The sequence below is a fragment of the Acyrthosiphon pisum genome, chromosome X, assembly GCF_005508785.2.
Source record: "Acyrthosiphon pisum isolate AL4f chromosome X, pea_aphid_22Mar2018_4r6ur, whole genome shotgun sequence".
Taxonomy (NCBI): Eukaryota; Metazoa; Arthropoda; class Insecta; order Hemiptera; family Aphididae; genus Acyrthosiphon; species Acyrthosiphon pisum.
In genome coordinates, this window is record NC_042493.1 from 100739604 (window position 1) to 100755940 (window position 16337).

Sequence of the window (16337 nt, forward strand, 5' to 3'; positions counted from 1 at the left end):
ATAAATACGAAACAAATAAATTGAGACCATTGGTATTTTGGTTGTTCAAGAATTCACGAACAATCCAAGCCAATGCGCTGATCGAACATATTAATTTAAACATGGGGGTGTTGAAGTCACGGAATACTTCACTGTACTGCACACCTTTAAGCGGGACAAATAGCATTGACTGAGATAGGATTAATGTCAGCGATTGTACAGCATGTAGGCCACTAATAAAAATAAACATTTTAATAAAATAATTACCTAATACTCATAGGTCTCTAAAATAACTTACATTGAACTTTTTAACTATAATATTCTTCTTTCTCAGTGATGTGAATCAATTTAATAGCATGTTTAGTAAGTCCACAAACATAATTCAACAATAGCAATACAACACCAATACGGTGGAAACTGAAACATAAGACCAAAATTTAATTAATAAAATATTTATTTTGTTGTTTTCATAAGACAATTCTTCAAAATTACTTAGTTATGTATATAGCCGAGACAAATGCCAAGTATAATAGAGAGTATTTTACTCTGCTAAACATATTCTCTTTTTTATTTTTTTGGAAATACAGTTCTGGCATAATATGAGCCCAGTAAGCTAATTGGATTATGTAAAAGAGTTTTGTTGAAAAGGATAGAGTGCTGTATGGATATCCAATCCATAATGATGAAAGATCAGCCAACCAATTGTCTCTGTAAAATATATATAGAACTTCATTATAAAATATCTAATTGATTCTATACAGTGTGTTCACGCTAAGAGGTGACACTAAATATTTAAGTTCGATGACCTTGTATTGAAATGGGGTTTTTGCTGAATGACAAATAGTACTTTATACACATTTTCAGATAAATTTAAAACTTTTAACACTTTTGATACGCGCATATGCGATACAACTTACTTTTTTTAAATGGTAACATCAACTTTTTTATACATATTCGTATAGAGTATTTTTTTCTAAACAATTAACTGGCATATGAAATTTAACAATGAAATTTAATATTTACGAGTAATAAATGTATAACGAAAAGGAATTATATTATCTTAATTACTGGTAAATGTTGTCAAAGTTATTTTTACCATCTTATCTGTGTACAAACAGGTATTTAACAATATTGGATTTTAATAAATTGAATTTAGTTTACATTTTGTTAAAAACAAATTACTTGTAAATATTAAATTTAATAGGTTTTTTTTCATATGCCAATTTTGTAATTAAAAAAAAACTTTTTATACAAAAACTGTTTAGAAAAAATATGTAAAATTTATGTAACCATTAAAATGCATTCGCATCGCATATTATGCATGTATCAAAAGTTTTAAAAATTTGAAATTTATTTGAAAATGTGAATTTAAGTACTATTTGTTACTCAGCGAAAAGCCCGTTTCAATACAAAGTCATCTAACTAAAATATTTAGTGTTACCTTTTAGCGTGAACACACTGTATACTAAACAATATTTTATATTTTAAATGGTTTTGAAAAAAATACTAATGAACAGTCCATTCTAAATAAAATTATCCAATAATTTATTACAAATTCTTACTTCACAAGAATGTATAATGCCCAAATCAAAGAAACTGCATTGAATACAATCAGCTGTCCAGATTCATTGAATTTTGAGTTTTTTGATTTCGATAAATGCAACTTATGGACAATTTTCTGTAAGTAAAATTGATTAGACGATTAACTAGTAAATACTACTTAATAATTGCAGAATTAGTGTTGATTATAGACAGTGGTGGATGTGATGGAGGGTGGTGTAAATAGCCCCTCCCCCTAGAAATTTTTTTAAAATTGATATTTGAGCTAAAACAGAATAAGGAATATTATCAACTAATTAAATATAGTATTTTAATATCTTCTGATTATTTGTTCAATACAAATTATTGAATTTAACCAATATGATGTTGAATAAAATACTGTTTCATATTATAATACCTATATCTTTAATTTATTGTTGTTGTTTTTTTTTTTATTGAATTTCCTATATTTGAAGATTAAAGCTGCAGGGATGGGTATGTAATTTTTATGGCAATGCATATAAATTGCATATTTGAATAAAAACACTGCAATTTGGATCCCAAAATTTTACTTATGACCTTGTACCAGTGATACCAGATTGCCATCCTCTTAAATAAGCTTTATATCTGCAATTTTATTGTTTGCAGATAATATCTATTTCATAATTTCATAAAGAGCCTCTTATTATTATTATTATTATTAGGGTTTGGATTTGAAGGCAAATGCCTTTCTTTTATTTATCATAATAGAAAAATAATTTTTTTACAAAAATGTGTTTCATTTAATTTTTTAGACGATGGATACATTTTTTTTTTACCTTTTTTACTTATAAATGCCTTTTTTGTGTTTAATTTTCAGTTGATTTTATAATTTTATACACAGTTTACGTATTATTGCTACAAATGGGTTTTATTATTCGCAATATTTATCAATATCGTCTTATTGAGTATTTGGTATGGTCATAAAGCCCAAACAGTAACTGTTTTTCTGAAGACAGCTTATCAAAATACATGGTAGTCAATTTTTTTTTAATACCAACTAGTATATTTTACATTAAATTAACTGGTATAACTCAAGTAAGTTAATTTTTAAAATTGCATTTACCAATTCTTAGGACAAACCGGGTTAAAGAAAAAGGTTATGTATTTATATAAAATAGCATAAACTTAATGTAGTTTAGTATTCATGCTCATTTTTTATTTGTATTTTTCTCAAAATGTGTGCATTTTAAAGTTTTTAAAAAATGTTCACTATTTTATTTTGTTGTATATTTATGAATTGCTTTTTAATATAAATTAAATGCCTTTTTTTGTCTTTTTTACATTTTAAATGCTTTTTTTATTGATTATATTGCCTTCAAATCCGAACCCTAATTATTATTAATTTATTTACAGGGAAGAACCCAATTTATTACAAAAGATTATCAATGTAAAAATTGATTAATAATAATAAATTATTATGATTAATAGATAAACATAAGTAATTACAAATTTACTTAGTTAACTAAATTAACTATTAAAAGCATTTGGTAATTACTTAAATAGGATATAAATTCTGAATATAACTTAGAGTATGAAACAAATTGTCTTTCATTAATTAGATTCTAGATTTGTATAATTAAGTATAAAGCTATTGAACAAATAAAATAAATGTAAAATATTAAAATACAAGTTTAGACTGTATAGCACATTTTTAATTCAATCCAAATGTTGTTTAAATTGAAATCAAACTATAAGGACTTGTTATTTTATCTAGAGAATGATGAACCAACTATTTATGATAACACACACATGTACATTTTGTGAGAACGATATTAAAACTAATACAAAACTAGGAAATAATATGAGCAGAAATGTTTTGAAACTTTTACTATTGTTAACATACAATGAATATTGTCTTTAATACCTCAGAAGTCTAAACATGTAGGTAACTACAATATACTTACATCCAAAACATATTCTTGAATGATGTCACGGAGTACGATGCAAATGAGGAAATAGTAAAATATAGCAAACAAATCCTTTAGACCTGTACCATATGTTTGGAAGGTGTTAGGTCCGGGGGCCTGAACATATTGCAGGGTCACAAACAATGAAGATACCGGTGAAGTCAACTGCAATGCAACACAAAAAAACATGATACAATGACAATAACACAACGGCAATGCTCTACGTGAGAAATTAGTCACGGCGTTTTTTTGCTCACATGAACCATGATACTGATGGTGATGACCATGGCCACGCAGAATATGATGTCAACATGGTTTCGGATGATAACCTCAAGGCTGAATATGGGAAAATTCTTGTTAGCCTTTCTGCCTTTGATTGGGGCCATTTTCGAAACGGCAATCAGCAGCTGGACAGTTAAAGGGGCTTAGCCACGTATGGAAACGAAACTGTTGATGAAAACACAAAGGCAGACGGAGCTGTAAGTACGACAGTCGGAGTTCAAGTGTAACTAATGGACTACGTTGAAGATCAGAAAGCGGCTGTAGTCGTTGGCACCCGGATCTGAGTGCGTTGGCTGCTACAGGTTGCTGAATGCTGACATGTCAATATAATACACCTGACGGCGTGTGTTTACATAATATTCAGGTTGTTTTTTATTGATAACGTCGAAGGTGACCAGTGGTAACCACGTATCGGTATAGAACAATATAGAAGCGAAACTCGATCAGCTGATTGGGGTCTTGGTTACCTATGATCTGAAGTCTGAACCTACGAAAAACATGAAAACCACGAACTAAGATAATAATATACAGGACTGAACACTATAGGGCGGAGGGGGTGGGTGATACGGTCAGAAAATCTTGCTCGTCGGTGCATTTGTGAATAAAGCGCCATCTATTAACATCAGTAGTAACTACAAAGTTCTACATTTATTTTAAGAATAAATTAAAATTTATTATGACCACGAACTACGATATACTACGATTACGGTATATCTTAGTTCATGCTGCTTAGTATATTATTTAGTAAAATATTTTAAAATTATAATATATTTATTTAAAATGGTTCGATTATGTAGCGTTATAAATTGTTCAACTCGCAATTCCAAAGTGACACTTGAACGTGTAACATTATTTTCAGTACCAAAAGATGACTACTTAAAATCTCAGTGGATTAATGTAATTTGTGTGGTTAACAACAGAGAAACTAATGTCAAATTTGTATGTGCCAAACATTTTAAAACTGAAGACATTAAAAGGACATATTATGGCTCTGAAAACTTAGGCTCTGAGGTAAATAATGCTGACGTAGAGTAGTATAGAAATTTGATACATTCAATATTACTGTTCTATAAATTAAATAATAAAAAAAAAAATACATGTAATCTATACTTGTAGGATATTGATTAACAAATTACTTGTATGTAATTATTTAACTCAATTACTTAATACTTATATCTAGTCTACGTTCACGGCCAGAACTGAATTTTGGAGCAGTTCCTTCTATTTTTGAAACTTCACCCAGTCACACCTCAAAATTATCATCAAATGTAGCTTTGTGTAGATATCCAGAAGAAAATGTTGAAATTGTTAGTATCTGATTTTTCATTTTTGCTAAACATGTATATAGGTATCCCACATGAACACATTAAACAAATTTACTTTAGGAAATATTTGAAGATTTTGTTAAAATAGTTCCTACAATCGATTTGCCTGTTGGTTGGACATATCATTTAGATCATAATGTTGTGGCATTTTGTTTTTTAAAATCATATATGAGTGAAAATCTTTTGATGATGATTGAAAAACAAATTTTGGTTAAGATTGATTTAACTATTTAAGCAATTCTTTGGTATGATACGACAGGCAACCGGCCCTAATAACCATCCGTCAGCTCCTACGTTTTTGCAGGTTTATAGAATGTTATATATATAATTATATATAGAACCTATTCAATCCTGAAACCCCCAAAAACTGGCAATTGTAAGATTCTTCATTCAACATGCCCCAAAATAACTATATCTGATATAAAGGATATATTTCAAAGTGAAGAAAGCGAAAGAATAATTAAAATTAAAGATTTAAAAGCTAAACTAGACACTCTTGTAGAAGAAGGAAATTTTGAAGCAGAAGATATATTTAGAGATCATGATTATTCATTAGTACCAGCTAAAGACTGTGTTACATACTATATATGTGGATATTTTTGTCGTGTGTTCAAAAAACGTATTGCTTGTGATACTTGTCTTTTAGCTTTTAATGAAGGTACCTAAGTATCAAATATTTTATATTTTTTATTAATATTCAGTCTTGAATTACCTATAATAAAATCATATTTTATTATTATTATTTTATATAAACTTTTTGTTTTAATATTATTTTGTACATTTTGTTTTATGCAACCAAGGTAATGCATCTCACGCTCAAGCAACATTAACGAACATAAAATCAAGAGGAAATTTAGTTCATCCAAACTCAACAATTTATACACTCATTTCAAATTTAGAAAAGTCATTTGAAAACCACTGTGGGAGTCCAAGTACCTTTGATGATACTGTTAATGATTTTTTTGAATATAATAACAACCTCTATTTTCCATGTAGTGAACATAAAAGTGATATTATGAGTTCTATAATTGTATATTATGTGACCATGAGAATGAGACAATATTCTTGTATGCATAATAGAGAACGGCAACATAAAAGCTCTAAAAAAAAAAAGTTATCCAAATTGGTGACAAATTGATTGTAAAATAGGTATAGAATAAATTAATAAAAATATAAAATAAACTTGAATAAAATTAATAACCATTGTCAATTTGATATTTCTATAATAATATTACCTACCTTCAAATTTCAATCTTCATCACAAATATATATTTTATTAAATTGTACGTATGTATAATGCAAGACCGTAAATTATAGACTAAATTAAATATGATTCGATACGATATAGGTACCTAATAGGTAATTAATAATATAGATTTGAATAATTTGATCTATTCTATTTTTTTAAATAGTTGTCACAGCTTGCTGTGTATTAAAATTCAGATGATTTAGAAAACCGACAGAGTGTGCCATAAACACCAAGGTACACTTCAGCAAGAGTACCCGACCGCAATATCTAGAGTCGTTACCAGTCCTGTATATTTTAGTTCGTGATGAAAACGATTCCACGCACCAACATGATGTTAGACCCATGGTTACCAATATTATGAAAACGGTTCAAAGACTATGGCGGGATACGTTACGCGGGGTCGACTTGTTTACCATTCCACATTTCACGTGTACCACGCCCTCCTGGAACCGTGTTCAAGGCCAAAATCACCTGAATCGGCCAGTTCACGGAGTTTCATACCCCTGGTAACGGTCACGGTCGTAGTGAGTCACGCAGCCGCTAGATGTCACGCGTGTCGTAAACTACATCGTTGAACCTTGAACCATAACAAATTTAATCGTATAATTGCGCTATAACTATTAATTATAGCTATAATTGGTTTAATAACAAGGCTGGTAAAATTAATTTTTTTTTTTTAACTCAGTTTTTAACTTAACTCAAACTTTTTAACTCATTTAAAACCATCCTAGTATAATAATTTTAGATTTATTTTTAGAGTAATGATAGCAATATAAGCAAGTATTTGTTTTAAGCTGACTAAATTCACTCAAAATTAATAATTTAGTACAAGGATTTATCACACTCACGTATCATACATGTTACTTTTAAATGGTATCAAATACGATTGAATAATATATTGTAATTTGTATTTTCGTTATTTTTTTTATATCGATAAAGTTAAACTGTAATATAAAATATAAAATTACTAACATTTTATTATGTACCTAACTTTTATATGTAGGTAATACTATTGTTATTCCATTATTATTATTTTTATTATTACATTTTATTGTTAAAGGTTGATTTTATAATAACACTGATTACAGTAGACTACCCTTTAAAAAACTAAAAAAAATTACTATCATCAGTATGTTACACTTGCCTGTTGCCCCCAATCTCCCAACAAATAGTGGGCCGGTAAAAAAGTATTTTCCCGGGCTGGTCTGAAATTCCAATCCATCCCTGCTTGTCACATTTTCTGTTAAGCCATAACGCCCTAATACCGTTCCACCAGTTGTCGGTAAATTTGGCCGCATCAAAGGATGTTACGTGCTGATGTTACAAGTGTGTTCGCGGCATAATATGGTAATAATAAAAGTTAAGTAGAAATGTAGGTACAGTAACACAATTGTAAATATTTATTAACTTGCAATTTTTACTTGATGCACAGTATTCTAATTTTAGTTAAAACTACTTAGTATAGGTTGTGAATTAGTTGAAAATTAATTTAAACTTGTGTTAAGAAAAGCTCTCTGTCAATTAATATTTTTTTAACATAAGTTTAAATTAATTTTTATGTTATACAAACAGTTTAACATTAAAAAAAAATCAAATGTATAATTTAAATTTTTGACATAATAACTAAAGTTATATTGTTTAGTAATTTACGTTTACTTATAATAATAATATTAATAGTAATTGTAGTAATAATCTAAGGTTAAATTTTCAATTTTATTTGTTGATGAAATGTGTACTTCATGTAACATTAGTTCAATACAAAATTAGTTGCAATTACCATTAAATTACCATTTACCATTAACAATTCAATGAAATTAAGAGTAACTATTCACTGTTATCATTTTCCCTATTCTTCTCAGGGTACTTTTTCTTCTTTTTCTTCTTTTTGTGATGACGCCTAGACTCACTTCTACTATGAGACTTATGTTTCTTAGAACGCCCCTTGTGACTATAACTTTGAGAGCGATGACAATGAGACCTGATAAAAAATGTATGTTTGTTTAACTGTCCTAAATAAAAAAAAGCTTATCAAAACTGATTAAATAATACAATTGGAATTACTTGTGTTTATATTCTCTCTCTTCTTTATAACTTGTTTCTTGACTTTCAACACTATCACTGTTAATTTGTTAAAATAAATAAAGATAATTTTATTTTAAATAAAACAAAGATACTTTAAACAACATTAAGTTTAATATCTACATTATTATTGGTAATAATATCAAAAATAAATAAAAACTAACCTTTCTCTATGTCTGCTACGTTTCCTATCACGTTCACGATCCCTCTTTCGATCTCTTTTACGGTATCGATTGCGACTCTCACAATCTCCTTCATATTCCTTTTCTTCTGGTTCTTTTTTAACTCTTGATGCAGCATATTCTTTATTTCTTACCAAATCCTAAAAAAACACTTTTTTAAACTTGCTATAAATTTACAAAGCTACAAATTATTTTACTAGTCTTGCTTTGTTGTTTGAATCTCCATTTGACAGAGTTGGAATGTTCTCTATACTTTTTACGTTCGAGTTCCAGCTCTAATTGATCAACAAATCAGTATTAGAGTTAAATCATAGGTATATAAATATAAATATATTGTTTAAAAAAAAAAGCATAATCAGGTGTTAAGAGTAGATTTTGATATTATAGTGCACAGAAGATATCAATCCGTTTTTTTAATTTTTAAATTCAGTAATGGCAGCAACTGATAACTCTTTAAAGCTTAACAGATTATACATAATTTAATACTTTACCTACTTAGCTGTCCTATGTGTTGAATATACAGTTAAAATAGTTAAAAATAATAAGTTACTTGATTCCATTGAATATCTTGAGTAGGTTCAAATGTATTATAGTGTGGATCTGCTTCGTGAGGATAGTATTCTGGTTCATAAGGCACATTAATTTGTGGAAGACCAAATCTTAATCATATTTTTAAATATTATATTAGTTAATGTACATTTGATTATTTTGTAAGTTCATGTTTACCCAGGAGGTGGTATAGAATTTATAGAATTTTGAATCATTGGTGGAGGTACATCAAAATTTGTTGGAATTATTGAAGGGGGTATTGATAAATCAGGAATTGAAAAATGTTTACGACTGTATTCTCTTCTCTCGGTTGGCATAACCTAAATATATAATCTATTAATATTAGATATTTTAATAAATAGTTCAAGTATTTTAATATTTTAATAGTGGTACAAAAGTTATGGTAAGCATAAGTTTTGTATCAATATTAAATTTATCAATAAAAAAGTGTATACAACCATATACTGTTAAATTAAAGAAGTATGTGAAATATGAATCATTGGTATCACACTGCGTAATAGATACCTCAATAGTGTTTTCCTGAGGTGGAACATTTGGTGTTTTAAATGTTGTACTAGATTTAACATTCAAAGTAGGAATCATATTATTATTATTTGTAGCACTTATAGAAACTTGTTGATTGTGCATAGCTAATGTTGACATTGCAATTAATGATTTATTACAACGCATTTTCTTTTGGAGTTCACAATATGCCAACCATGTGTATTTATTAAATCCATAATTAAAATAATCTTAAAATATATAAAAATAAATACTTAGTTTTAACTAGACCTAAACTCATAAAGTAATAAATACTATAATAAAGTAAACATTTTCCAAAGTTTTACAAAATAATAGTATTTTACCTGTGGTATCTGCACCTGACTTCAACCATGGTTTTCCTTCAGTAGTTTCAATAGAAGACTTATGAGCAGGAACACCATTTACGGTGTCAATACTTTCAAATCTTCGGCATTAAATTTTCCTTGATGCTAATATGTATATTATTGTACACAAATAAAACAAACACTTAGAATACTTAATAATAATTGCATTAATTACTTTAAAATAATTTCAGAATATTAAAAATACAAATTACCCCTTGATCATAAAATACAAGAGTAAAAATTATTTATAAGTTATTGGCACTCATTTAAAAAATAATAAACTATATACGTTTTACAATAAATATTATTTTGTTTGTTTAACATGTTGCATTCAACTGCCACGCAGTTAGCATAATATTCCCAGATAATCACAAATCTTCTTAATAATTTATTCTAAACCAGAATAATTCTTTTTGCACTGTAGTAAGATTTTCTATAATTACACTATTGCATAGTGATAAAAGTTATAATTTTTTGTAATGTTACAACATGTTAAAGATAAGCCGCAACATCTTGGTTATTGGCATACATAGTTTACAAGGTATTCATTTTTTTTTTTTATTTACTATAGTATTATATACATATAACAATTAATTAGTATACATAAAATCAATTATCTGTTTGTTTCTGACTATGAGTAATTTATACAACCAAATTAATAAAATATTAATGGATTGGTATAAACAATATTTCTTAATACCAACTTCACTATCTAACTTTTGACAAAATCTCTAATGTTAATGTTACTATATAAATATAAAATCAATTTGTCTTGCTTACTTTATTTCCAGATGACATTCCAGGAATATTTGTTAATTTTAATAAGTTATTTCTTTTTAAATTAGATGAACTTGCATTATTTTGCTGCGAAAATGATGCCATATAATTATTTATTGAAGACAATGTAAAATTTCCAGCTGCCATAACAATGTCGTCATCACTATTTTCTTCACTATCTTCGGATGATATTTGTCTATCTTCATCATTCTCTTTTTCAGGAACATTAATGTCCATTTCAGGTACAGTCTCTACTAGGTTAGCTTTAAGTGAATGTTCTGAACGTTTAACCAGTACATCAGCTTGGACTCCTGACCCCCCTAAAAATGTTTCTGGACTTCGAGGTCGATTAGGATCTTTATCATCTAATTCTTTTACAGTAGGTGGGATATCTATACTTCCTTTAATAAAATGACCAAAATATGAATTCAAACTCAATAGATTCATATTTTACATTCGAAGAATATTAATCAAATTAATAATATTTGATTGTAAATTATAGATGCTAATCAAAAATGACTAATTTAAAAATTCTAATAAAAACTATTGTAGTAAAATAAACTTTAAACTTAGGTAGGTACCTAGTTTATTTCTCGGTAAGATAAAACCTCATGAATTGTACCTTTTACCAAAAATTCTAGCTTAAAAGATAAGAAGTTGTTATACGAGATATCAATATTCATTTTTAAAAAGTAAATTTTAGTCATTTCATATACAGATATACTAATACTAATTAATTATATTAATCAAAACATTTTAAAAATATTTTTTTAATGTTCTTTTAATACTACAAATCTCAAATAAATGAATTATTCAATCCAAATATAAAACTACTAAACCAAAGTTTTAAGGTTTAAATGTTACCTGGTCTATGATTTGCCCAGAACGCCATAAGACGTGCTTCCTACAAGTAAAAAAATATTAAAGTATTTATACTTACCATTATATATTTAATAATAAATATATTTCAAATCATTCTAATAATTTTATTGTTTTAAATATTATATATTCCACAAAAAATAGAAAAAACCGAAAGTTTTTACATTATTTAATATTTATTGCTTATGCAAAATGCATACTTTAGTTTCGAGTGTTAAACATTCAACTATTAGATATTTTATAGGTCTATAGTCTAAGGAGTATAGACTAAACTCACTAAGGTATTAAACACAAATTATTTTATTCTGGTTATAATGTGGGAATGTTCTTATCATCAGATTTAAAAGAAATGGTTGTCAAAGAGGTTATAGTTAAATAATTGAAGTTTGGACTTTTGACAGTAATAATTTACTAGAAATGTTTGTACTAAGGACTATTTACTATGCTAATAGGACCATTATTAAAGACGATATAATGTAGTACATCAAACAATCACATTATAATATAACATATCGGATATCGAATGAACATGTTTACTTGGACATAAAATATCAAATACATAAATAATGCATTTTGCTATTTTTTGTGGTTAGAATGATAATATAAGTAGTCAAAAAACGATGATAATAGAATAATATATTCATTTACTAAACGTTTAAACTTTAAACGATTAATGAACCAAGTACCTAACTGCCAACTGATACTATAGACGGACACTGTAGGAGCATCAGGTACTTCTTCCGAAATTTTAGGGATGAAAAAAACAAAAAACTAGAAAATCCCAACCAATTGTTACAAACATAGATTCCAAAATTCCCTACAAATTATACAAATGATATAACCAACATAAAAAATGCATTTATATATTTTATGAAATATCATATTATAACTATCAGTCACTTATTGGTACTTTAGAAATACTTAATAGTACTTAATATAAATTCTGGTTTGAATGTCGATGAGGCTATTATGAAATTAGAATTAAGTACCTAATATTTATTGTTATTCTTCAGCAATTTAAATTTTTAATTTGAAGTCGTATAATGCATAGTTTGGGCAAACCTCAAATCTAGAAGAAGGTTCATATATGTACGCCAATAGAACAATAGGTAATAAATTATTAAAAATAAGAGGTTATATACAAACTTTAAGTTTGTTATCTGCCCTGTCCAACTCTAGAAAGCTTCAGAATTAAGATTCTTTTTAAAAATAAAATATAACTTATGTATATTCTCTCCAAGTTGTTGAAATTAGAGCCAATATAATGAGACGCAAAAGTATTTTTTATGTAAAGGGAAGGTAATATACAACAATAGCATCCTAGCTTAAAATACCCACCATGAGTGATCATTGTTCAATATCATAACATAAATATATTGTAGTTTGTTGGACCGATTTATGATATTTAAAACTTATTTTATATTATAATATTCAAGAATTATTTAATCGAGAGAGGGATTCTCGGGAAAATAATTGAGTCAAAAGGACGGTGTAGTACTGTAGTAGTTGCAGCAATATGAGACTCGTGAAATATACACCAAATTCTAAGAACTGAGCTATATAATATTATATCTATTCCATTTTTTCTGTAAATGATAAAAACTTTAAAAACATAGTTTTTACCATTCCAGATAAATTAATTGATATTGATTATTTAAGGATGAGTTTTTAGTTGTTCTGAATTAAACTATTTAAAAAAAAAACATGCCATATTAATTTTCTTGTAAAAAAGTTGTAAAATGTTAAAGAGTTAATTGCAAAACCATATTATTAATTCATAGATGTGGGCATTTAAATTGTTAATATAAATGAACTATTTAATAGTTTTAATATTAAGTTTAACATTTTCTATCTAAATTTTACTGGTACATCATCTGTTATGAATTCTTGGTATTGTGTTTTTATACAATTTTTAGTACTATGTTGAGCAATGCACAATAACTTATCATTGGTTGTTGACCAATTTATTATCTTTATGTTGGCTTCAAATTAACATAATTCATGGACTGTGGACTCTCATAAAAAAATGTTAAGAGCCTTTCCTTCCTCTTATCTCGTCGAGTGAGGTTTCAATACTGTAACAGATTTAATTACAAAGAAGAGGACTCAGCTCGATATCGTGACAAGAAGAGATTTCCGTTTTATGTTAACTACAGAGGTTTAATATCAATTTCACCTTCAAAAGAATGTAATAAAAGATTTAATAAAGCGTAATTTAATTCAACACATTGTCTTACGATTAATAAATTAAATTACTTAAATAGCTGTAATTTAAATATAATATCATCTATTTTTCTATATTATACTATTATGCAGTAGCGTGTCATTTTTTGAGGCAATTGCCTCAAGGGAAATTTGGGTGGGTGGGTGTGTTAGTGTAGATGTGCAACTTATACCTAAAAAAACTTAATAATATTTATTATTTTGAATAATAAAAAAAAATAGTGAAAAAACTGTTGGTGGTGGGGAGGGGGATCAAATTGTATAGTTTGCCTCAGGTCTGCTTGTCAGTTTGGCACGCCATTGCTATTATATGTATAGGATGATATAAGTATCATGTGAAAATTATATTGGCATTGAAACTAAATCAATTATTAATTGTTTACTTAATATATTACTATAGTACAGTACTAAATAAATATTATGCTAACCATTATCCAAATAATATACAAATACTTACCTGGGTATAAGAAAAAAATTTAATAGTTCTAATTATTACTGAATGGTATGAATGTAGCTTAATACTTACATAACTAAATCAGTGACTGTCAATATCATTTTAAGATGATAATAGCTTGGTTTTCATTTTTAAGAGGCTTGTTTTGGAGATGAACCTAATTGTAATGTGCAGTTAACTGAGAAAATATTAAATAATGCTAAAATAGTAAAATATAAACATGCTTGCCCCCACGACTTAATTATTAATATCCTATTAGGGTAGGTGGGTATAAGTAACTGTTCATTGCCACACCTAAAAAAATTTAGTTAAGCGACACTGGACTAATATTGACTCTTATTTGAGCTATTTATAGCCGTAAGATATTTTTATAATTTTGTAAATTATTTTTTTCATAAAAGTTTTTCTTTTCATACAAAATTCACCGGAAGGTCACATAATTATTATAGCCATGAGATTTCTTCGATTCATATTAATATTTTTTTTTAACTATTATATCTATTTATTTATACAAGTTTACAACGACTACATTCAAAATCGTTTTTGGTAAACCTACAATGATTTATCATCGAATTAAAATAAAACACATCCTTTAACACGACATGTTCGACAATAACCGTATTATAGTAGGGCGGTAGTGCGGTACCCACTCGTCCACTTTTTTGTAGATAAGAATACAATTTAATTTTTGCTATATAAATATTTAAATATAATTAAAAAAATGTCTATCTTCGCATATGTATAAGTATCTATACCTACTTATATCGTTTAAAAGATTCCTAAGTTAACAACCAAGATTTTGGTCTTTTTATGGTAATCTTCAGCCTTTTTTATTACCTAAGAAATTCCATAAGAAATTTTAATGCATGTATTTTTTTTTTTTAATCAAAACTCATATTCAGGTTGGTTATCTACTTATTATAATCAATAATTAGTACCTACCTAATAGTTATTATAAAATATGTTTTTCTACGTCTAAAAGGTTATCATTTGTGGAAGTATCCCAAGGAACAAAATTACGAATTTAGTACTTTTTTGGTAATCTATAAACATTTTTTCCTATTCGAACGGATCATCATAAGAAATCGTCAATTTTAGTTATTTTGCTCTATTAGTACACTGATGCTTGATCTAATGATCTCTATTAAAATTATATACTTTCTTTTATTTGTATAATAAATGTATATTTTTCTTTTTATTGATAAAAGTACAATAGCATGGCTGATATATTTTGCTTACTATACACATTAATAAATAGTGATGTTACGTGTAATTTACGATACCTAATCATAAAAACATGTCTACCACTAGTATAGGTTGTATCGGAAGCATAGGCGGTTCTAATTCCAATAATACATCGCAACGATTACCTCGATTTGTATTCTGACAAAATATTCTTTTTTCCACAACATGTACCTACGAGGCGAATTTTTAAAATTGTATTTGGTTGATTAAATATTTAAGTTGGAAATTCTGAATTTTTTTGAATTTTTACAATATTTATTGTAATTTAAATCACAAAATAAAAGATGAGGCTCGATCGTCCCTTTGTAAATATTACAGACAACCCGAATATTTTTTCGTGATAATTGTGATTCGGAAAATCATGATAATTGTCGACACGTACCATTGGAATTAGAAACAATAGTTTTTGAAAAAAAACAGACGTTTTTATTAAACAGACACTTATTTATATTATATTATTACCTCCCACCAGCCCGTCGGTTTACATATCTCTATTCTCTTCCTGACGACCAAGGTGACACATAGGCCCAAATTATTATTGTACATCGGCGGTTTTTTTTTAAAAACAAGGAGTGGCGACCGTTGAAGTTTTCCCAGCGATTCCCGCTAGAAAAACGTTTGGGGAAAAAGGGTGATCAGTAGGGCGCGGATTTTTATGTAATAAAAAAGTCAAAATATGTAAATATTTATGTTGTTATTTTTGCCAAAATATGTATTAAAAATCATGAAATATTTAACA

The 16337-nt window shown here is 27.5% G+C and overlaps 2 protein-coding genes and 1 long non-coding RNA gene across 3 annotated transcripts; all 3 read right to left on the minus strand.

Moving 5' to 3' along the window:
• Positions 1-6: 6 nt before the first annotated feature.
• On the minus strand, positions 7-4216 carry LOC100163049 (translocating chain-associated membrane protein 1-like). The gene is given in 5 exon segments (XM_029485715.1): positions 7-396; positions 472-687; positions 1542-1657; positions 3465-3742; positions 3745-4216. Coding segments are annotated over 5 exon segments (828 nt in total). The 5' UTR covers positions 3854-4216; the 3' UTR covers positions 7-287.
• Positions 4217-8051: 3835 nt separating this feature from the next.
• LOC115033347 lies at positions 8052-9174 on the minus strand. The gene is made up of 2 exons (XR_003838666.1): positions 9135-9174; positions 8052-8859 (listed from the first exon to the last, which is right to left on the minus strand). It is a non-coding gene; the product is annotated as an uncharacterized LOC115033347 (long non-coding RNA).
• An 811-nt stretch (positions 9175-9985) lies between these two features.
• On the minus strand, positions 9986-11318 carry LOC115033348. The gene is made up of 2 exons (XM_029485716.1): positions 10801-11318; positions 9986-10125 (listed from the first exon to the last, which is right to left on the minus strand). The coding sequence occupies exons 1-2, from the start codon at positions 11242-11244 to the stop codon at positions 10078-10080; spliced, it is 492 nt and encodes a 163-aa protein (XP_029341576.1). The 5' UTR covers positions 11245-11318; the 3' UTR covers positions 9986-10077.
• Between the last annotated feature and the right edge of the window lie 5019 nt (positions 11319-16337).